Below are 24408 nucleotides of genomic sequence, written 5' to 3'. Positions count from 1 at the left end.
CTTTGAAATTTCTTTTTTTCTATTGTTTTTCAATTGCCAGAGGGCACATGCACTCCCCAGAGAGAGAGAAAGGGAGGGAGACAGAAAACACCTTCCAATGCACTCTTACCAGTCTTTTCAAAATTTGTCAATTAATCCAAATTTATATGCATTGAAAATACAGCAGTAAACCTAATCAACCTATGATGAATTAAAAACCAAGTTATTTCAGAGAACTCTTATAAATTTTACTTGAAAGAGACCAGGACTTTCCTTTTCTCTTTCGTTAAGTTTACCGGAGGGTGTGTGCGCGTTTGCCAGAGACAGAGAGAGAGAGAGAGAGAGAGAGAGAGAGAGAGAACGCTCCTTCCAGCGGGAAACGGTCACACGGCAACTCCCTCTCCTGCCTTCCTCCACCTGCAGGGATCTGTGTGTGCTTTCTGAGCTGCCGCGTCTGTGGACCTCAAAGCTCTAGGTCAGCCATGTGGGATCTGACTCCGGGCCTAACCAGGGTCTTTCTGTGCTGTATCTGAGATGTGGGATCTGACTCCGGGTCTAACCAGGGTCTTTCTGTGCTGTATCTGAGATGTGGGATCTGACTCCGGCCTAACCAGGGTCTTTCTGTGCTGTATCTGAGATGTGGGATCTGACTCCGGGTCTAACCAGGGTTTTCCGGTATCTGAGCTGAGATGTGGGATCTGACTCCGGGTCTAACCAGGGTCTTTCTGTGCTGTATCTGAGATGTGGGATCTGACTCCGGGTCTAACCAGGGTCTTTCTGTATCTGAGATTTGCCAGTCCGGCTCCGGGCCTAACCAGGGTCTTTCTGTGCTGTATCTGAGATGTGGGATCTGACTCCGGGTCTAACCAGGGTCTTTCTGTATCTGAGATTTGCCATGCTTACTAAAGCCCGGTTTCAATATACTTAGATGAAATGTGAGGCTGAATCAAGAATGGAACTTAAATCTAGGCTATTTCTCTCTCTCTCTTTCATTTATTTAGTCACCCATTGCAAAAGAAACTTCCTAGGTCTCCCGTGACTCTCTGCTTAGCTCAACCAAGTGCTTTATCGTCATCCTGCCTTTACGTAGCTTCTGAAGACCATGCCCAAGACTGTCCAATGTATATCCTCGTTCGTGTGTAACCCAGCCAGCCGACCCACTCGCCCGTAAGCGAGAGCGGAGGGAGGCGGACACCTGGGAGAGCAGCTTCTTCAGAAGCTGTGCGATGACGGGGTCCTCGGGTGGGGGGCAGGCGGGGAGGGACCCTCTCCGTTTCTTCTGGCGCAGGTGCAGGTGTCTGAACAAGCTGGCAATGTCCTTAGACCGCAAAGCATAATCGAATATGGAGCGGCTCACGGGCTCCTTTAAGACGCTGAGCAGAACAAGCTGTCTTTCGATCTGTATCAGAAAAATCGAAAGCATCAGTCGAACGGAAAACACACAGTGCAGCTGTTTTAAGCTCAGTGAGTACGACCTGTGGGAGCCAACACACATTCGTTTTGTAGGAAAATGAGTTCATCAACATCTGCTACTATTCTTTTTTGAGAAAAGGAATACGAGTGAGCATTAAAGGGCCGAGAAACGTCTCACTTTCATTGTTAACACTAAACTATACATCTGTTTATTCTAATAACAAAGACCCACGCCAGAAAACCTTAAAAAATGAAAAAGAGCCTTTCTTACATCCCAGTATGTGATGACCCCCTGGACCTAAAAACACCTGCAGTTTATACGTCTAGCAGCCAGTGCGTCCCGGTCCAGACAGGTGCTGGACAGCCACGAGTCTTCCCCGCAGTGGCCGTGCCTTCCCAGCCGACCCGGCCACCCCTGAGGAACACGACTCTCCACAGAGCACATAAACGCTTCCTTTTATCACCCCACGGACGCGCTCCTTGCCAATGTCCATGTAATAAAAAGGGTGAGCACTACCCAAAGTAACCCGGAGGGCTTTATTTAGATGTAGGAGACTACGCGGAGTGGGCACAAGTCGGCAAAACGGTACGTTTATCTAATCCAAACCGTGCAGAGGTAAGTACGATTTATGAAGCAAGTTGAGTAATTAGCCTCAACCCCTGATCCTGACCTTTCGAAATAGAAATAACGATAAAAACAAAAATTTACTAAACAAAACCCTGTATGGTTTTGTTTGTTTGTTTGTTTTTTAGGAGAGATTTTTGCTACAGGGTGCATGCGCTCTCCAGAAAGACAGAAATTGAGAAATCACCCCCAGGAGGGGTGGTCATACTGCAATCCCTTCTCCGTTCTCCTCCCAGGATCTCAGGCATACACGCACATGCTCAGTGTAGGCTTTACGCATGTCTAGTGCGAGTTTTAAGCTGCCAAGTCCAGGAATTGAACCGTAGTCGACTACGTGGGAGTCCAGCAACATAACCATTACACCATCTGCTGCTCCCAACAAAAACTCTTAAGCAGAAAAATATGCCGAAAGGAGCAGACAGGGCCGGCTGTGGTGCAACAGCAAACATGAGGCTCTGCAGCACGCCTGGTGGGAAGGCTCCCGGCAGGCAACCAGAGGCCTCCCTGAGTGTGCCAGGCATGCACGTGCCCGTGGTCCGGGCTGGGCTGGCAGTGGGTCACGCCATGAGCGGTGCCAGCTCCTTCCCTTTCACTCACTAATTAAATAAGTGAACTTTTTAAAAAGTATAGACCTGATTTCAAAAGAAGCATAAGTAGATTTCAGCAAAGAGAAGGTGTCATTTCTGTAGTGTTATTCATCTTTCAGGTGTATGTAAGTTGCTCATATATAAATTACAAACTCTATGAAATAAAGAATGACAGCCCCAAAAATGAATAAATTCATGGAGAAATTAAGAACTGAAAATATAGCCAGTTTGCAAGTATCTCCAAGGCCATTTCATCAGGGCGGGGAGCACACTGAGATACAAATGTAGCAACATAACCATTACACCATCTGCTGCTCCCAACAAAAACTCTTAAGCAGAAAAATATGCCGAAAGGAGCAGACAGGGCCGGCTGTGGTGCAACAGCAAACATGAGGCTCTGCAGCACGCCTGGTGGGAAGGCTCCCGGCAGGCAACCAGAGGCCTCCCTGAGTGTGCCAGGCATGCACGTGCCCGTGGTCCGGGCTGGGCTGGCAGTGGGTCACGCCATGAGCGGTGCCAGCTCCTTCCCTTTCACTCACTAATTAAATAAGTGAACTTTTTAAAAAGTATAGACCTGATTTCAAAAGAAGCATAAGTAGATTTCAGCAAAGAGAAGGTGTCATTTCTGTAGTGTTATTCATCTTTCAGGTGTATGTAAGTTGCTCATATATAAATTACAAACTCTATGAAATAAAGAATGACAGCCCCAAAAATGAATAAATTCATGGAGAAATTAAGAACTGAAAATATAGCCAGTTTGCAAGTATCTCCAAGGCCATTTCATCAGGGCGGGGAGCACACTGAGATACAAATGTAGGAGAAAGAGAAGCCAACTTTCAAATGGGATGTAACTTTAATAAAAATAAGATAGCTCAGCGTATTTTAACAGCCAAAATCATCCTTCAACACTCCATTCAATTTAAGTACCTATTCTGATAACTGGCTGACCAGCAAGATGAAGGGTCTAGACACTGACACGCTTGGTAAATAAAATTTGCCTCATACAAACCAAAGATCCAAAGTTTATCATCAAGTGCTATATTGCTGAAGGTAGAGGTGTAAGATATTTAAAAAAAAGGAATCTAGAACCAGCTAATGGCTAAAAAAAAGCATTTGAAAAGACTTTTTCTAATTTATCACAGATGGTAACTCTGGCTGTAATCAGCTATACTTTCTACAATAAGAACAGAGATCCATCAATGTGCTTTTCTGCCAGGTTGTACTTCACCTTAACCGTTCGGTTCTACAGTATTCCACAGAAGAGAGTACGGTGTCCAGCCTGATATATAATACAATACTCGGAGTTTTCCCGTCTCCAAGGGTGCGTGGCCCATTAACGCTAACCGCTTGAAAACAGGGTTACTACCCTGTCACTCAACGTCAGTTTTAGAGCTGTACAGAGACAGGACGACCCGAGCGTCCGTTGAGCGGGCACGGTCAGGAGGCGCGGACTCGGCGGTCTGTACCTGTATTATGGGCTGCGTGATGTACGGGTCGAGGTACGGCATCAGTTTACAGTAGACGTCGGCTGTGCTTATCTGACCGGCGACCACGGAGATAAAGCCCACAGCGCCATAGCGTATCCACAGGTTGGGGTGGCACAGGAAGGGGGCTGAAGGGGGAGAGAAAGGCATAGATCAAGCCAGCTGGTACGTAGTCCGAGCTGTCGGGCTGACACCGCTCACCCTGTAACTTGACTGAGAAAGACAACGCGCCGCCATGCTACTCTCAGGTGCTTGACGTACGCAATGACCCCGCGGCACAAGGTCACCCGACAGAGCCACTGTGACAGTGTTTCCTTATCGCGGATGTCAATAATGCCGTAAGAAAATAAAAAGCAGTCACCTCCTTTCTGAGGGTTTAAAATTGCTGGTTTTAAGCCAGGGCTAAAGATGGGTGGGCACCCACTCATCTGTAACACTGTATTAAAACGACTGCAGGAAGACGGAAAGGGGCAACAGGCCCAGCACGGTGGCCACGCTGAGGAGCCACGGCTCTGCAGGAGGGAGTGCCACGGAGGCCCAGGTACAGCCTGCCCAGGTACAGCCTGCAGGCCAGCGCCAGGGCCCCGTCAGCCCAGAGGCCAGGGCTCGTGGACTCAGTACCCAGGCCCACTGCAGTAGATCAGACTGCAGGTCACCCCAGCAGACCCCAACACCAAGCTGCCTCTGCAGGCTCAGGTGTCAACACTGGCCTTGCTGGCTGAGGCTCCAGGCCAGCTCTTAGAGGCCAGGTCCGAGGGCCGCCCCACAGACTCAGATTCCAGCTCTTAGAGGCCAGGTCCAAGGGCTGTCCCCAGACTCAGGTTCAGACTTGGTCTGTTCCAGCAGCACACTGACGCCCGAAGTCTGCACCAGGCCGGCACCTGTGGAAACTGGCACCGCCACCCAGAGACCTCGCCAGACAACATGCCTAGAAGGTCTGGCTGGGCTGACCCGTTGAAAGCTTTTTTTTTTGAGGTACCTGCTTCCTCAAATGCACACACACCAATGTGAGGCCATAGGATGTCAAATAATCCAGGAAACAAACACCACCGAAGGGAATAAAAGGAAGCACCAGTAACGAACCCTAAAAAAATGAAAAGCTACAAAGTACCTAACAAAGAATTTGAAATAATGGTCTTAAAGAAAGTCAGTGAGCACAAGAGAACACAAATAACTACACAAAATAAGGAGAAGAGTAAGTGCCTAAAGGAAGGAGTTTAACAAAGGGATAGAAACCATACAAAAATCTGGAGCAGAAAAACTGAACTAAGAAATTCCATAGAAAACTTCTACAAGAAACTCTATCGAGACAAAAAAAAAAACAATCAGTGACTCTGGGGCCAGAGGGGACATGGTGATTAAGTGCACTGGACTCCCACATGGCCAACATGGTTCTAATCTCGGACCTGGTGACTTGCTTTCTCACTTTCCCTTTCTCTGTCTCTCTCAGGTCAAATTAAAATAATAATAATGAATAAAATTCATTCTTAAAAAAGAAAAAAACACTGAGTTCAAGAATAGGTCATTTGAAATTACCAAGAGGAACAAAAAGTAAAAGAATGAAAAACAATAAAGAAAGGAGGACATGGGACCAGCAGGACATGGGACCAGCAGTTGGCGTCATGGCTATGTCGCTGGACTTCCATGTAGTCGACCACGGTTCAAGTCCTGGATCCAGTAGCTTAAACTCACACCAGGCGCGTGTGCGTACATGCCCAAGATCCCGAGAGGAGAATGGAGGAGAAGGGACTGCAGCATGTCCATCTCCCCGGGGGGTGATTTCTCGCTTTCTATCTCTCTGTCTCTCTGTCTCTCTGGCGAGTACATGCGCCCTATAGCAAAAACGTCTCCAAAAGAAAAAAAAGAGAAAACAGGACACATGTCATTAATCAAATAAACCAAGATATGCATTATGAGAATTCCAGGAGGAGAGGGAAAAGAAAGTGGTTGAAAGTTTATTTAAAGAAATGACAGTAGGGACCAGCAGTTAGCGTAATGGCTCTGTCGCTGGACTCCCATGTAGTCAACCGTGGTTCAAGTCCCGGACCCAGTGGCTTAAACTCATGCCAGGCGTGTGTGCGTGCGTGCCCAAGATCCCGAGAGGAGAATGGAGGAGAAGGGATTGCGGCGTGGCCATCCCCTCTGGGGGCTGATTTCTCACTTTCTGTCTCTCTGTCTCTGTCTCTCTGGCGAGTGCACACGCCCTATAGCAAAAACCTCTCCAAAAAAAAAGACATGACAGTAAATCTCCCAGTGCGGTGAAGGAGGTGGATATTCTCTGTGAAGCCCGAAGAAGCCTAAATAGATTCGACACAGAGAACCTCCCCAAACACATCCTAATCAAATCTCCAAACGTCAAAGAGAAAGAAAGAATTTTCAAAGCAGTAAGAGAAAAGCAACACATCGCATTCAAGGAAAGCTTCAGCAATTTGATTTTTCTCAGTAGAAATTCATGAGCCAAGAGAAAGTGTGGTAATATAGCTAAAGTGCTTGAGGGGGCGAGGGACAAAAAAACCCTTCAACCAAGAGTAAACACTACACCAGTCAAGGCTGTCCTTCAGAAACCCAAAGAAAAGACTAAGACTCCCAGACAAACAAAAGCTATAGGATTTTATCATTATTAGACCTGCCTTATAAGAAATGCTAAAAACAGGGGCTGGCAGGTGGCATGATGGTTAAGGGTGCTGGACTGCGTTCAAATCCTGAATCTGGCAGCTTGCTTTCTCACTTTCCCTCTCTCTCATCCCTCTCTGGTCAAATTGAAATAAATAAATAAATGAAGTTCAATAAAATAATTTTTTTCTCTCTCTCTCCTTCTCTTCTTTCATTTGTAAATTTCTCTCTTCTCCTTACCACATAGGAACGCCCTCAGCTCTACAGACACCCCACTCCCATCTTCCGACCCCTAGGCCAAGGAATTCTGAGGCAGGGCTGCCCGCTGCAGCTCCAGCCTCGGGACTCCCAAGCCAGAGATCCCTCTCTCTGTCAATAAAATAATTATTTAAAAAAAAAAAAAGAAAAAAAAGCAAGGGCTATCAAGTGGCATAGTGGTTAAGGTAGTGGACTCCCACATGGCTGAACACAGTTTGAGTCCCAAACCCGGAGGCTTGAAACTCACACTGGGCATGTGTGTGCACATGCTCAAAATCCCAGGAGGAGAATGGAGAAGGAACTATGGCGCAGTCATCCCCCCAGGGGGTGATTTCTCACTTTCTCTCTTCCTGTCTCTGTCTCTCCGTTGCATGTACGCACCTTACAGCAAAAATTTCTCTCAAAAAAAAGAAAGAAATGCTAAAAACAGCTGATCAAGGTGAAAGGAAAGACTGCCAACAACGTGAGCACCATGGAAAAAAAAAAAAACAGTATTGTCATGCAAAACTATTCTAAGTCACTAAGTCCCTTAACTTAATATAGAGTTACGGTTTCTACTTAATGCCTGTCACTTTCATAAATACAGACACACATACATATAAAGTCGAAAGAACACTAGTAAATCAGGAAGCACGTGTAGATTAGTGCTATACAGGCCAAGCAATTAACTCCTTTCGCGAGCTCACAGAAGTAGTCATTTCAATACGAATTCGTGACTGGCATCGAAGCAGTGACAGATGTCACAGAAAACTCTGCACATCCACCTTTCAACCTGACTAGTAGTCTAGTGTCCAAAAAACAAGTTTAAGCTACAGAATTATTAAGCTTTAACCTCCAGTGTGTGTGTGTGGGGGGGGGGGAAGGCCTTGTTTTTTTTCCAGGGGTCACAGAGACTTAACAAAGTGTGAGGACAAAGCAGTATTTCCCAACCAGGATTAGAGGGTCAGACTGATCTGCCCACCTGTCTCCCACATACATGCAAGCATGCGTGCACGTGCATGTACGAATGCCAACAGCAACAATAACGGCAGCTCTCCCTCTGCAACACCTGACCGCTTTCCGAAGCTCCCACCCTCCCTACCGTCTGACGGACACACTCACCGATGTCACTGGCAAACTCGTAGACGTGGGGCCTCTGCAGCAGCCCCAGCTGGCACATGCAGGTCAGGGCGCTGAGCGCCTTCACGACAACAAACTCCTCGGCATCGCTAAGGCCCTGCTGCAGAAGGGGCTTGAGGATTGAGGAGCTCTGCCAGCCGACGTAGGCAGCGACACCTGAAACGAGAAGCAACATCACCTGGCTCACAGGTGCCAGGAAGTACCTACGGCATTAAGTGAAACAGCACCATCGGTCAGAAGCCAGACATGTCGAGGGAGATCCAGGGAAGAACACCGTACTTCCTACCCAGCACAGGAAATGCAGACGGAACACCAAAGCAAATCGTCAAGAAATCCTGGACCATCAAGGGAAAACAGAGTTCCTATGAACTTACAAGAAGAAAAATGCAGGTCTCCTAAAAAGGAAGAAGAAACAGACTGGCATCAAGTGACCTTCCCAACAGTGGAGGCGAGAAGACAGCAGCAAAATTCTCAGCTGTGAAAGAAATTCTATATCCAACCCACCGATTAATTAAGAAGCAACGTAAGTCATTTAAAGACATGCAAGGACTGTAAAGGTTTACCTCCTGCACAACCCTTTTCCAAGAAAGTTTCTTGGGGATGAACTCGCAAAATAAAGAGGAAGAGGCAGAGGATATAAAACGACAAGTCTAACCAAGGAAATCAAGTTGAGGGGTGGGTGCTGAGGGGGAGGAGAGCAAGCAAAGATCTGGAAATCGGTCAAGCCAAATGAAAAGCCAAGAAGCTGCAAAATGCCACCAATAATCAAAATGAAACAGATTTCAAGCAACAAATAAAAGTGGTAAGAAGGAAGCTAGGTATTACAGATATGGTACAGCACGTATATTACTTTGCTCCCTAAAAGGAAAACGAAGGAATCTAAAAGTTCAAGACAACAAACAAAAGTTGCTCTAAACATGGAATAAATTAAGCTGTACAGTGTATGTAGTAACTGAAAGAGGAAAAAAGAACCCACTGACTTTGCTATAAAAACACTCCAGGGGTAGGAGGGTCACAGAACGAGACTGTGGAGAAGCAGACTTCATCACGCTGACAGCACGGGCCAATAATCTTTACACATTAACAATCACGTAAATCCCGTGTGAAGAACAAAAGAGGCCAGCCAGGTGGTGTGGTATTAGGCAGCTATGTCCCACACGGCCTGACAGACGGAAAGACGCGCTGGGCACGTGTCCAGGAACACCCAGAACCCTGAGAGGAGGGTGAGAGGCGACTGCAGAGTGGCCGTCCCCTTCGGGGTATTTCTCACTTTCCCCCTTCCCACTCTCTCCAACGTGTGCACATGCAATTTAAAAATAATAAAAAAAGCACAAAAGATTTGTCATTGCAGAACAGAACATACACGTTATTAACCATGTCAACAAAACCATTAGTTGGGAACTCAGAATTCTCAAGAAGAAGAAGAGCGAGGAGAAGTGAAAGGGGTACTGACCTCTCTGAAACGCAAACCAGAAGAGCACTTTACACACACTGTTTAAATGATCTTCATTTTGGGCTGTGGTGTAACATAAAACCTAAAGACAGGGCTGAGCCAGCAGGAAGCACAGCGATTCAGGTGGCGAGATCTGGCATCCACGGCACAGTTCGAGCCCCAGGCCCAGCAGCTCAAAGAACACAGCAGGCAGGTGTGCGCATGTGCCTATAGTCCCGAGAAGAGTGGAGGAGGGGGCTGGTGTGGCCGACCCTCTTTGGGACGCTTCCTCACTTTCCTTCCCTCCCTGTCTGGGAAGTGCATGCACCTCTAGCACAAATTTGTTTAAATGGGATTAATTGCTTAAAGTTATAAAAACAACAAACTAAAACCAAAGCACTGAAAATAGTGGTCAACATTTCAAAAACAGAGAAGGGAAGTGGAATCAGGGCATGGTTACAAATGAGTTAAATCTTCAACAGGCATAGGGAAAAAACCTGAAAAGATAATATCCAAAACTGATCACTGCAAAATATTACTATGAGAATATTAGAGATACAGTAAAAATCACCTGAAGACACCAGCCAAAACAAACCGGAGTAGTTGCTATAGAAACTGCAACTAAGGGTCTTCAAAAATAACTTCATAAATTGTAAATAAATTCCAAATAATTTATCAAGTACATTTCTCTATAATTAAAGAGTAATTGTACAACTGTACTATTTATCAAAAAAAAAAATACCATCTAAAATTGTAGTAGATTATGGTTAGGAACTTTACAAACTGAAATGTACAGTAAGCGGAGATGGTCTGGGCCCAGCTTGGTGGTACAGTCGGCAGCAAACTCAGCTGCAGTGCGAGACCATCCAGCCGACCACTGGTTCAGGACCAGGGCTGGCCTGACCACAGAGGCACGCGCGTATCCACTACTCTGACGGGTTGGCGGGCCGAGAGGGGACTCTGTCACGAGTGCTTCTCCCTCTCCCGCTCTCTCGAAGAGAGAATGCTTCTCACTCCCATGTGTGATCATAAAACAAACTTTAAAACCTTTTTAACATAATGGACATGAAGAATATCTGGGAACTTATTCTAAGAGATACTAAAACTGACCATAAGTAATAATATTATATGGCTGAGTATTATTTTAGTCCAAGGACAGAAAAATAAATGAAATGAGACTATCCAGCAAACTGACTCACTAGAAGGAGTGTTAAAGATGATAAAGGTTCAAAAAGCAATGGGAAATGGGACCAGCAGTTAGCCTAATGGCTATGTCGCTGGACTCCCACGTAGTTGACCACGGTTCGAGTCCTTGACCCTGTGGCTTAAACTCATGGCAGGCACATATACATGCTTGCCCAAAATCTCAAGAGGAGAATGGAGGAGAAGGGACTGCAGTGTGGCCATCCCCGCTGGGGGGTGATTTCTCGCTTTCTGTCTCTCTGGCGAGCACACGTGCCCTATAGCAAAAAAAAACTCTCCGAAAAAAAAAAAAAAAGGCAATGAGAAAGAAAATGTTTAGTATATTGTGTTGAGAAAAGTAGCTATAGTTCTGAGAAGAAAAAATATTTAGGTTTTATGTTATACCACAGCCCAAAATGAAGATTAAACATTACAAGAAATAGACAACAAATGTACAAGAGATTAACCTAATTCTGGAATAGAAAAAGGCTTTACGTACAATGTTGAAAAAATAATCACGAATCAAATAAACTGACTACATAAAGATTATTTTTAAAAAGACAAAAATTGGGACCAGCAGATGGTGTAATGGATACCCTGCTGGTATCCCACAGAGTTCCTCATGGTTCGAGTCCTAGACCCAGTGGCTTAAAATTCACGCCAAGCAAGTGTGCATGTGTGCCCAAGATCCCAACAGGAGAATGGAGGAGAGATTGCAGCGTGGCCATCCCTCCCAACGGGTGACTTCTCATTTTCTGTCTCTCTGTCTTTCTCTGGCAAGCACACACACCCTATAGCAAAAATCTCTCTCTTAAAAAAAAAAAAAGAAAAAAGTATGTTCGCAAAATGAAGTCCAAGACATAATAAAGTGGTGGTACAGGCCAGCCCCAGCCTGGTGGTTGAGGGAGCTGGGTCCCACACAGCCAGGAGCACAGCCTCAAGCCCTAGACCCAGAGGCACAAAAACACCTGGGGCAAGGGAGTGCATGTCCCCAAATCCTGAGAGGAGGAGCAGTGAAGGAAAAGGGGTTATGGCGCGACCAGTCCCCGTGGCAGGGCACTTTCCTCCTCTCCCTCCCTCTGCAAGAGCACATGACCCCTGACAAATTTACGAAAGAAAAAAGTAGAAACGTTTACATGGTAGTCCCTTCATCATCACATCGGTCAATGAGATAGCTACAATAATTATTCTCGCTTTAAAGACAGGAGAACACATGCACAAAAGAAATGAGATCACTTTCTCAAGAACCACAACTAGCAAGAGGCAAAGCCAGAACCTGAAGCCCACAGTCGGTACCTCACCTACGAGAGCCTGCTAGAACCAGACAGCTGGGAAGGAGCAAAACGAAGACCTACAAGAAGGAAGAGCAGGGCACTAAGAGGCCGAGCACGGGCTGTGGAGTAGGGATGACTGTGTTCTCCAGAGGTCTTCATCCTCCACGCTTTCGACAACAGGCACGTGTCACTGTCACACACAGAGACGCGAGTACTACTAGCAACTGAAAAAGAATAAAGATCTGTTTCACACCACATGTGAACACGAATGGGGAGAGTTCTACCTTTTTTTCAAGAAAAGAAACAACATAAGATTCTTTGGAAGAAGAGGGCAAGACAGACGGACATGCAGGAAGCAGAGCACACAGTGATCCGGAGCTGAGTTTGACACTCCCAGACACAAGCCTGCGATGCATCAGCAGCTGACGCAGACACAAAACCTCTAAAGAGAAGTATGGAGACTTCCAGTAATGACAAAGCAAGAAAAGCAGGACATTTCAAAGCTTTTCAAAGTAGAAATGCTCTTTTCTCCAAAACATCATGACAGCATTTACAGAACTATCAATCTTGTGGCCAGATGGGTTTCCTTCATTTTATTATGTATGAAAGATCCAACATTAAACTTCACAGCAACTGCTTTCACAGATTACTAGAAACCAAAATGTAAAGCCTTACAGCCTCTGCTCCCTCATGAGGAAGTCTGGACAGAAGCCAAGACGCCCAATGCATAGAATGGTCCTCAAACCTTGTGGGGACGCCCAGCAAGCTGACAGAACTACGTGGGAAGTAACACACGAAGGTTAGTGGGTAAAGGTTAGTGACATGGATTTATTACATATTTCCTAAGTGACCAAATCTAAAACTGCAAAGATCAGTATATTTAGTATGAAAGGGATCAGTTATTATTCAAAAGAGATAAATATTAAATCCTATCTCAAATGTGACTTAATCCACTGAAAATATACTTCATTTATTTTTAATTTGGAACCTGATGCATACAAAAAGAAATCGGACACATAAAACACAAGGTGACTGCCTTCTTTAGATAAACCTTAAAATCAAGACCTGTATAAAGAAAGAGCAAAGTAAAAAAAAAAAAAAAAAGGCCAAGCCTCCAAGTTCTAATTATCTTTTTAGTTAGACTGATTTTCAACCATACTTATAATTTAACTGTTATTTTCTGGTTCTAATGTGAAATATGTTCACTTCAGAACATCTAATAATAGGATATGAGCAGGTGGCATGGCGGTTAAGACGCTAGACACTCCCACATGGCCGACCATGATTCAAGCCCAGACCTAGTGTCTTGCTTGTTTGCTTCCCCTTTCTCTCGCTCTCTCTCTCTTTCTCTCTCTCTCGCATTATGTCTTTCTCTGGTCAAACTAAAAATAAATGAATGAATAAATAAATTTAAATAAATAATTTTTTTTTTAAAAGAAAAAGAAAATCTAGTACTATGCGGGCCCACAGGTAGCATAGTAGGTTAGGCACTGGATTCCCATATGACTGTCTGTGGTTCAAGTCCCGAGCCAAGTGGCTGGCTTTCTCACTTTCTCTCTCTCTCTGTGACCCTCTCTGGTAAGCACATGTGCCCTATGACAAAGTTTTAAAAATTAACAATAATAAATAAGTCTTTTTAAAAAAACCTAATAATACAAAAAATATAAATGAAGCAATAATATCCCAACCTTAGATAATCATTAGTCATATTTTAGTATATTTTAGTCTTTGGTATTTTCTGTCATTATCTTTTAAAATATAATTTTTAATGAAAACATGGTATTCTTTCATAGGGATGCATCACAGTAATTAACCAGCCCCCTGGGGGCCAGCAGGTGGCTTGATGGTTGAGGTGCTGGACTCTCACATGGCCAAGCACAGTTCAAGTCTAAGACCTGGTGGCTTGCTTTCTCACTTTCTCTCTGTGTCTCTCTGATGAACATGTGCGCCCCACAGCAAATTTTAAAATAACCATGATAAATAAAATTAAAAATGTGTATGTATATATATAAAAAAGCCCAACTCCCTGATCATCTAGAATACTTCCATTACCCAAAAGCACCATGAAGACAGAAATACTAACTCATGTCATTATTAAATAAATTTGGTAGTACCACCACCAATTTCTCAGATTGCATGAAGTATTTATCTGAGAAGACAACCTGAAATCTTAGAAAATGAGTTAACGAACAAAAACATACCAACTATACTATCGAAAAAAGCTCCACGCAGGTGCCAGTCATTCTTGTCATTGAGGAAGGTGATCATGTGTGACAACAAAACGTCATTGGCTTTCTGACGTCCGAAGAACACACACAGGCGTGTTATTCCACTCTCCATTAAAGTCTGTTTCACGATATTTTCAGGGTCACTTAACAAAGTGACAACTTTCTGCTGGACCATTTCATGTAAGGCTTGGAGCTCTTAAAAAAAAAGGACAGAATTAATTTTTTGCTCACACATAAGACCCAGTCCTCTTTCTCAGTCCTCAGAGAAGTACAGCGACCACAGAAGCCACCTTGGCAAACATATCACCATGTCGCCCACCACACAGAGCTCTGAAGACATCACGGTGTGGTCGCTCTCTAACGGCTGTATTTACTGCCTTGAAAAGAAAATCGCGGAGAAACACCAGGGAAAGGTCACCCTGGCCCAATAAGATTGGTTTAATCGAGAACATGAACGCTCTGGACTGGCTCACCACATGACACCGTGGTACTGAGCAGTACTTCTGGAAAGCATCTTTAACGTCACCTCATTGTATGTTGGGAAGCACCAACAGTCCTGGCAAGGCCTTCCTGATCTGGTGACGGTCGTCTTCCCTGGCCTCCCTCCTGCTCACTCTGCCTTGTCATTTATTACTGCCGTAAGGTCAGGAGCGGGTGGTGTCTCACACACCACCACATCCCTGGTGTTTAAGATAGGCTCATACACACGATGCAGAGCTCACGTCTAGCAATGACCTACTGAATAAGCAACTGAGGACAGAGGCCACTCCTGCTCCATCCAGCTACTGTGCAGCTACTGTCAAAGATAAAGGTGACAGATCTCACACGCAAACAAAAACGTTAGGTTAACTCCCCCCCAAACTTTAACATCTACCATCATTGTCTAAAAAGGTCCAAGTCCATGGGCATTGAATACAGGGAACAATTTTCTGTTTCCCACAAAAAGGGATTTCCCTTCTGATGCATCCTCCTGGAAGTTCAAAAGTGCTCCATGTGTCCAACTCCAGACCACACCCACCATCTACGAAGGGTGCCTCTACAACAAATAAGAGCCATTCCAGTCGTCTGTGGCGTACAAATCTAAAAACTAGATTTCCCTACTTTTCCTCAACTAGAGACACCTTGAAGCAGACTAAGCATATTGTTCTCTTTCTAAATCTTTCCATCAACATTAACTAAAAGCCTGTGGAGAGCAGCACGGGTACTCCTTCACAGTAAAGGGGAGAGTCGGCCTATGCAACAACGTGAAACAAAAGGTCAGGACTGAGGATACTCGGGATGTCACGGGAGAAGAGGTTTAGATTCTTTAGCTATGACAAGAACCATCTTTTTTAATCTTATGAAAATTATACAATCCAGCTAGCTTTACTGGTCACAAAAATCAATTCTGGCTGGAAAACAACTGTGCCTGGAGCCTCTGGTGAGGCTGGCCGTCTTCCACCTAGACAACGGCGTAGGAGGGCCGAGGGGACAGCCAGCCGCCAGGAGCACCTCCGTCTGCGCTCTGGTCTGCCTTCTGACATGAAAACGTCAAAGGGCAGATTCTGCAAGGGAGCATTAGAACTTATTCCACAGACCAGAAATGCCAGAAGAGAAAGTTATACCACCTGTGTCGTAGTTTCCATTCGGATGTGGCACCTCGTCAATTTCTTCACTACCGGGGTCGTTTTCCATATTGAGATTTTTCAACTGTACTAATTCCAGGAATCTCAAAGCTGTTTCTGCCAGCAGAGCTATGTTTTCTATAAAATGAAAACAGAAATTTATAATACTTATCACCTTAAACCTTTGTAATGCTTATGACTTTTCTTCCATAAGTCTTTATATACATAGATAACCTCAAAACTAAGGGGCACAATGTTCCATTTAGCACTTAATCTAATCATATTTCTAGTAACCAATCTCATAATCTACAACCATTTCCAAAGTGCCAGTTTTAATAACTGAAATGCAAACTTCTTTTTAAAAATAAACCAAAATATTGGGACCAGCAGTTAGCATAATGGCTATGTCGCTGGACTCCCAAGTAGTCGACTGCGGTTCGTGTCCCGGACCCGGTGGCTTAAAACTCATGCCGGGCGCATGTGCGTGCATACCCAAGATCCCAAGAGGAGAATGGAGGAGAAAGGATTGCGGCATGGCCATCCCCCCTGGGGGATGGTTTCTCACTTTCTGTCTCTCTGTCTCTGTCTGTCTGGGGAGCGCACACGCCCTATAGCAAAAACCTCTCCAAAATAAATAAATAAATAAACCAAAATATAATACCATATCCAAAACAAACAAACAAAAAAGCTTAATAGAGATAATCCTCCAACCAGTATCATGACAACTGAGAGAGACTGATCAGACTAACGTAGACACATGCACATTCAACGACAGATCGAGCTGGGCTCTGGAACCAAACACACCTGGGCTCAACTTCTGACGCTTCCCTTACTAGACGGCTCAGCTCCTCACACATGTGAGGACTCACCGCGACCTCTAAGAGCCAGCCCCAGCAGAACCAACTGCTGTCAGGACGGTGCCATGGACGGGAACCCTGAAGGTCTCGGTGGACCAGTGTGAGCCCGCTGCTGTCAGGACAGTGCCATGGACGGGGCCCTGAAGGTCTCAGTGGACCGGTGTGAGCCCGCCGCTGTTTGCAGCTGGTACTTGCTCCCCTCTCCTGACCGTTAGTACTAAGGCTGCTGGGCTCGCCTCCCCACTGTGGAACACCGACTTCTCACCTCGCTGCACGCGTCCCACCGACCGCACCTGCACAGGCTCGGCCTCTCTTCTCCCTCTCCCGCCCTTGTCCTCCTCCTCCTCCCACTCTCCTTACATCTGGCCACCACCAGATCGCCCTCTCTCCTTAGCTGTGAGCAGCACTGAACACAGAGTTTCACCACTTTCAGCTCAAATCTAAAAGACTCCATTTCCTCCTGCACCACATTTCTGAGATCAAAATGAGTCGCTCAAACAGGACGCCCGCCTTCGCCTAGGAGTCCTGCTTTCCACCCCAGCCAGGTTCGACACGACTCAGATCGCATGCTGAAGACAGCAAGATGCGCACACCCTGCAATGCCTGCCCACCCTGCAGATGGGGACGTGGGCCGTGGGCCATGCCCCGATAATAAGCCTCAGCCCCGCCTGACTCAGTATATCTTTATTAGGAAAAAGCTCTTACTGGGTCACTGGAAAAGTCGTGACATGTTTTTTCGGGTTTTAAATGCAAAACTGTGCCATGACTTTTCCGACCGACCCAATTCTTCAATGGGTACCTTGAGAGTCTGGGCAGTTCTATGCCCAGTTCCCTGTTTAAGTCCATAAGCCTCAGCAAAGTTGACGGTTCACTTCACACAGACAGAAATCCATGCTGGCATCTCTCAAAAAGACTTCTGGTTGCATTTATCGGGACTGCCAGGTGGCAATGGTGGTTTAAGGGCACTGGACTCCCACATAGCCAACCACAGTTCGAGTCCCAGACCAGGTGGCTTGCTTTCTCACTCTCTATCTTTCACACTCTACCCCTCTCTGGTCAAATGAAAATAAATAAATGGATAAAGTTAAGTAAAATAATTATTAAAAAAACAGCAGGTGTTTTATCACACACTGGGCCATGAAGACAGGGTGCTGTAAGGCGCTGGCTGGCCTTGGGCTGTTGTGGGCTGAGACCATTAAGACTCAGAGGATTAGACAGAGACTGCTTCGAAAGCAAGGTCAGTACAAGCAGCTCTGAGGACCAGAACTAGACCAGACAGCCGCCAGGCTACCGGCCTCTCCTAGCTCCCACCTCCTGCTCAGGGTGCTGCAGGTGAGCTCTGAGACCTCGGCAGCTCCTCTAGAAGAGCGGAGGTGGGTCTCCACAAGTAGCAGCTGCTCCTCTGCCATGGCTACTAGTAGCCGAATGCAGATGTTAACGCGGCACCTACGCATCACACTTGGACCCACTTAACACAACTGAGGACAGATTAAAAATGTACTGAACCGAGAGTACAGGCATATAGCTGGTACAGAAAACACTGTGTTTAGAACTATCAGCTTTCATTACACTTGATTCTATCTGGCTCAATTACTTTTTGCCCAGTGAGTTATAAATATACTTTTATATGATAAACTCAGAAAAAGTCTTAATAAATCCTGTATTTCTAGGCTTGAAGCTTATACCTATACAGTGAAGGGAACCAGAAACTATAAATAAGTAAGTAGACAGTAATAAATGCAAATAAAACTGTACTGAAAAGAAACCCTCAGCCACCACCTTGTGGATGTGCCAGCACGAAGACCAGAGCCATTTCGAACACGGGTCCACACGTGCCATCAAGGTCACTGCAGGTAAGGTGAGATGACCGAGCTGGACAAGCCCTTCCCAGACAGTGGCCGGGTCGTCACCACACACATGTGCCATGCAGATTCCAAACCAGAGCCCAATTCCCACCAGACAGTGGCCAGGTCGTCACCACACACATGTGCCGTGCAGATTCCAAACCAGAGCCCAATTCCCACCAGATTACGTTAGAGAAACAAATGAAGACTTATGCAAATGTCTCAGTGATATTTTCCATGCAGAAATAACCCTTCAGAATTAAAGTAGCTAAAAATATGAACATATACCACCTGAATTTATGACTGAATTCTGCATCCTCTACAGAGTAGAACAGGGGGGTGTGCAAAGCACATCTGCCTTGTCATAGAGAAACCACACGGGCTAAGCGCGACTTTAAGTGAGAACTTAGAACCCATTAAACTGGTTTGCTAGGTTCTTTCACCACCAGACTGCCCAGTGAGATGAATCATTTTCAACACAACAGACTCACTATCGTATCTTAAAACTTAGTCTAACAAGCTTACTCATTCAGAGAAACTTTAGAAAGGTCTAAAGTCCGAGATTAGAAGCACATGCTTGTAAACATCAGTGTTATTCCTAGTTAAATGTAAAACTTCCCAAAATAAAAAAAATTCTGTATTATATATTTTTTCACTTGCTAATTCTCACAAGTTCAAAAATAAAAGAACACACAAGTTGAGTCCCACCAACAGACTAGCTATAATATAATTTAAAAGGACACTTTTTAAAAGTTCACACTTGGAATTCCCAAATCAGTTTTAAAAGGTAAAAAGAAGTAGTATCATCAGTAACTTTAACAATGCCTGCGCAGCTGTTACTGGGACGAGGGACCCACCGGCATAGGCTAGGCGGACAATGGTGGCGCTGTCCTGGGCTAAGTGTGCGATGCCGGGCAGGATGTACTCGGGGTAGATGTTGGTGTCGTTGCGAGGCACCTCTTTGACAAGAGCAAGAACTCTGGTCAACGTCCTCAAGGCTTCAGCTCTCACCCTGGGAACAGAGTCGCTGCTGAGATGCAGGAGGTACGGAGTAATACGGTCCAGAAGGATCTCTACGCTTAATCTTGGGGCCAAGTGGAGGATGAGCTCCAAAGCAGCAAGTTTGGAATCGCAGTACCTGAGCGTCTGGAGGCAGGATGTAATGACAGACACCAAGATGACCAGCCCGCTCTCCCTGGGCTCTCCCGCTTTCTCCGGCAGCTCCTGCCCACAGAGATTGTGAATAATGTTACCCAGATCCTTCCGTATAACCAGGACACGCTCGTCGGCAGACAGAAACGTCTCTTTAGCAAACTGGGCCATGTACGGCTGAAGGAAGGTGTAAAATATCTCTGGAAAGGCATTGCCACGCTGCTGCTTCAAGTAGTCCTCCGCCTCCAGGCGTTTATCTGGCTCTCGGTGGATCATCTGCGTTACCTGTACCGCAGGGAGAAAGGGAATAGAAAGAGATTTGAAGAAAGTACATTTGAAAAGGAAAGCTACCAGGGCAATTTACAAGTGCTATTACAGATTTCCAAAGTAAATCTGACAATTTTCAATCTTCACCTGACAAACTACGTTTAGAACCTGACTACTAAGTATGCGGTTTCACTACTGTCCTAGAAAGCAAAGGAGATTTCACGCTGATGTGTTACAGATGGTCCTGACACATAAGGGTTACCTTCTGCTGAGCATCCCCCATAGACAGGCCATAGCACACTGCTGCTCGCAACCCAGCGACCTAAAACTTCCCTGACAAGATACCAGAGAATCTAAAGAAAGCAATGCATCTTCTACAGAGAAAAATGAATACACACAATTTTTGTATACAAATTTATATGTAATTGTGGGAAGGAATCACAGAACACTTAAAAACTATTTACGTATCTCCAGTTAAGAGTTCTGTTCTAGAACCTCGTTGCCACCATCAGAAGGACTACAAGATTTAAGTGTAGATCGAGGAGCTAGTCAAAAGGAGGATTCCCCTTAAACTTTTCAAGGCGTATAAAAGGAACAGTACGTTCTGTGAACGTAACAATGATTTGCCTAATTTGAATGTCATGTGTTTTCTAGTAATGTAAGGAAATAATTTTTTCGCTATGCAAAATATAGTTTAATCTTTCTTGGACATTCACAGTGTATCACAGTCATTATTTAAATAAATGAAACGTTGTTAAAATGTACCTTGTCACGGGAACCAGCAGTTAGCGTAATGGCTATGACACTGAACTCCCACGTAGTCGACTGCAGTTCGCGTCCCGGACCCGGTGGCTTAAACTCACGCCAGGTGTGTGTGCGTGCATGCCCAAGATCCCAAGAGGAGAATGGAGGAGAAGGGATTGTGGCGTGACCATTCCCCCTGGGGGGTGATTTCTCGCTTTCTGTCTCTATGTCTCTCTCTGTCTGGCGAGCGCACGTGCCCTATAGCGAAAAAACTTCTCCAAAAAAAAAAAAATGTTCCTTGTCACCTGAGCTTTCTGGTGTATTCTAAATAAGAGCCTACACTGAATCTGTGGGAACAAATGTACTATATGGAAAAGTCATCTAATAAAATCACTTTACCTCTGATTTACGTGTTTTAAAAATTAAACAAATGCACTCCTTTCACTGTTATAAAAAGGGAGGCCCAGAGACATGACCTTACTTAGCTAAAGTCACGTTATGAACAAGTGTCCTACCCAAAGACAGGCCAGCCAGGTAGGCCAACTCCCAATCCAGGGTGCTGTTCACTGAACATGGACTGAACTGTCTTCCACCGAAATCTTATTTTTAATATTCATCATTAAGAGGAATTAGAATGTATTATGTTTCCCTGCCTTGCTACAGAAAATATTCTAAATATACCAAATCTTTTCCTGACTGAGTCATTATCATAAGCGTTATTACTGCGTGATCCAGGAGGGTCCAGCAGATGGCAGAACGGTTATGTTGCTAGACTCCCATGCAGTGGACCACAGTTCGAGTCCCAGACCTGACAGCTTGAAACTCAGCCAGGCACACGTGTATGTGCCCAGAGTCCTGAGAGGAGAACGGACTGTGGCGTGGCCATACCCAGGGGGGATCTCTCTGTCTGTCTCTCCAGCAAGTGCGCACGCCCTATAGCAAAAATCTCTCTCTTAAAAAAAAGAAAGAAAGATACCCTCAGGCCATCAGTGGCAGGGTGATTAAGGAAGCTGGATCCCACATGCCAGACTGCAGTTTGAACTCGTCACCCAGCGGCCTGAAAGAACACACCAGGGGCATGTGCATCACGCCCAGGATTCCAAGGGGAGAATGGAGAAGAGGCCGCGGTGTGGCCATCCTCCTGGGGGTGATTTCTCACTTTTTCTCTCTCTCTGGCAAGTGTGCATGCCCTAGAGCAAAAAAAACTTAAAACAAACACAAACAACAACAACAACAAAAGATACCTCTACCAGCAGATACATGCCTAGGATAAGCTCTCACGGAATTCCTCGCTCATTCTGCTACACTAATTTGTGATTCCTTGTGTGTGCGGGTTTTATTGTTTATGTGTTTTGTTTGCCAGAAAGACACAGAGTGTGAGAAAGCACCCTTCCATGGAGTTTGGTCATACTGCAACCCTGCCTCCTCCCTGGCCTGCTGGGATCCGCTCATCCCTGCACACATGCCTTGTGGGCTTGGACAGGCCATGTGGACCTGGTTCCCTTCACCACTAGCCCAGCAAGCTGGCCCAAACTGTGATTCCACCGCTCCCTTCCAGAACTGCCCTCAGGGGCCAAGGAAAATACAAAGATACTTGCTTCTACATGAAATAGCCCTACACTGGTGTATTATAATCAAGTGGATATTTCTGATCTCATTCATTTAAATATGTTTTCTTCTTTTTTTTTTTAAAGGTTTTTACCATAGGGTATGTGTGCTCACCAGAGAGAGAGAGAGAGAGAGAACATGAGAAAGCACCCCTCAGGGGGATGGCCATGTCCCAGATCCTTCTCCTCCATTCTCCTCTCAGGATTGTAGGAATGCGCACACACACATTCAGTATGATTTTCAAGCCACCAGGTCTGGGACTCGAACCACAGTGGGCCATGTGGAAGTTCAGCAGCTTCACCATCACACCACCGGCTGCCTTGCGTTTTCTTCATTTTCTACAGCACGTTCTAGCCAGGACAACCTCTCCCGACCAGGTATCACCTTATTTCCTTCTAACTCTGTCCAAAGCAAAGCTAAAGATTTTAAGAAGGAAGATAAATGATAGCTTTTTTAATCAAATGAACTCTGTGCCTGAGGGGAAAAAACTGTACATTTCTCCCTAATAAAATAGCAATAGGCTAACGTATTCATCTGCTTTATCCCAAATTCACCACGTTCCAGAGAGCTGACTGAGGCAAAGATGGGGGTGCCGTCTCAAACACTTCGAGGCAAGTACGGTAGTTACCAGTTCTCTGATACTCCGGTCTTCAATCTTATTCAGCACCTGTTCTGGGGAGAAGTGTCCGTTTCTGTACGCCAAGAGCTGAGAGAGGTCGAACAACGGCGCCCCTTCCGTGAAAAGCTCAGCTATCACACAACCTGGAAACGGCAGGTGCAGTTCCATCAGAAAAGGGGCAACACGTTCGTTACACGACACGGACAGAGAATTCACAGGACTCGTCAAGTCGAACACCAAAACCCAAACCCAATTGCACTAAAAATGTTAATGTAGCAGGGCCAGTAGGTGGCATGGTAGTTAGGGGCACTGGACTCCCATGCGGCCAACCACGGCTCAAGTCCCAGACCTGGCAGCTTGCTTTCTCTCTCTTTTTCTCTCTCTCCAAATGAAAAATTAGTTAATTAATTAAAGTTAAGTAAAATAAAAAGTTTTAATGTAGTATACAACTATAATCAAGAAGATAGGTAAAACGTCTTTTCCCTGATCATTAGTTTCCAAAGTATAAAGCCAAAAAAGATCATTCAATTTTTCTTTAAAAAAAAAAAAAACACTAAAATTACTTCCTAGTTTTATATTAAAAATAATTATGTGTACATAATGTACATGTTTATATTCACATACAAATTAGAAGTTTTTAAAAAGAAGTTGTTTTTCTTTTTTAGGAAGCATCTGTAGACATTCAGTTCATAAAGAATTACTAAGGAGTCACATGACCATTCATTCATTCACCATTAAACAAAGTTATTAGGTACCCACTATACTACTAGTCCCTAGTAGTACGTAAAACAAACACAAAAAACCTTGCTTCATGAAGTTTTCATTCGAGGAAAACAAAACAGTGACCAAACATAAAACGTGAAGTACTGGGACCAGCCGTTAGCATAATGGCTATGTCGCTGGATTCCCACGTAGTTGACCACGGTTCAAGTCCTGGACCCGTTGACTTAACCTCACGCCGGGCGCCTGTGTGTGCGTGCCCAAGATCCCGAGAGGAGAATGGAGGAGAAGGGATTGCGGCGTGGCCATCCCCTCTGGGGGGTGATTTCTCGCTTTCTGTCTCTCTGTCTCTCTCTCTCTGTCTTTCTGGAGAGCGCACACGCCCTATAGCAAAAATCTCTCTCAAAAAAAAAAAAATGTTGAAGTGCTAAGGGGGGTGGGCTCTAAGGTCCCAGAGGGAAGAGCAAGAATTCAACCACTGTGCATTTACCTAACTTCCAAACAACAGGTGTGAAAAAGTGTCTACATACGCATAAGGAGAGCAGAGCAGTCTCAGAATCATCACGCTGTGCACACGACAGGCGTCAGAGTGAGCCTTACTCACCGCCTCTGCCTCGGCTGTCCCTCGACCTGGAATGCCATCTCCCCGAGAATCTATGTGGCTTACACCTCTGTCTCCTTCAGATCTTAGCTCCAAACGCCATGTTATCAGTAAACGTGCCCGACCACCTGATTAAAGCGGCAAGCTGCACAACTGCCCACACTCACCTGGCACACCCCCTCCCTACTGGTTTTCCCT

The 24408-nt window shown here is 45.3% G+C and overlaps 1 protein-coding gene across 3 annotated transcripts in view; it reads right to left on the bottom strand.

Moving 5' to 3' along the window:
• The window catches only part of PIK3R4 (phosphoinositide-3-kinase regulatory subunit 4), a 47568-nt gene that overhangs the window by 18733 nt on the left and 4427 nt on the right, over positions 1-24408 (bottom strand). For all 3 annotated transcript variants that reach the window (XM_006158512.1, XM_006158513.1, XM_014591587.2), the window contains exons 3-9: positions 22899-23032; positions 19357-19936; positions 15802-15936; positions 14168-14389; positions 8061-8234; positions 4071-4216; positions 1175-1378 (exon numbers count right to left, since the gene is read on the bottom strand). In XM_006158512.1, coding sequence (XP_006158574.1) covers positions 1175-1378; positions 4071-4216; positions 8061-8234; positions 14168-14389; positions 15802-15936; positions 19357-19936; positions 22899-23032 — 1595 coding nt within the window. The remainder of the gene's footprint in view (positions 1-1174; positions 1379-4070; positions 4217-8060; positions 8235-14167; positions 14390-15801; positions 15937-19356; positions 19937-22898; positions 23033-24408) is intronic.

This window comes from Tupaia chinensis, unplaced genomic scaffold (genome assembly GCF_000334495.1).
Source record: "Tupaia chinensis unplaced genomic scaffold, TupChi_1.0 Scaffold000601_1, whole genome shotgun sequence".
Classification (NCBI taxonomy): Eukaryota; Metazoa; Chordata; class Mammalia; order Scandentia; family Tupaiidae; genus Tupaia; species Tupaia belangeri.
This window is presented reverse-complemented; position numbering and strand designations above follow the sequence as displayed.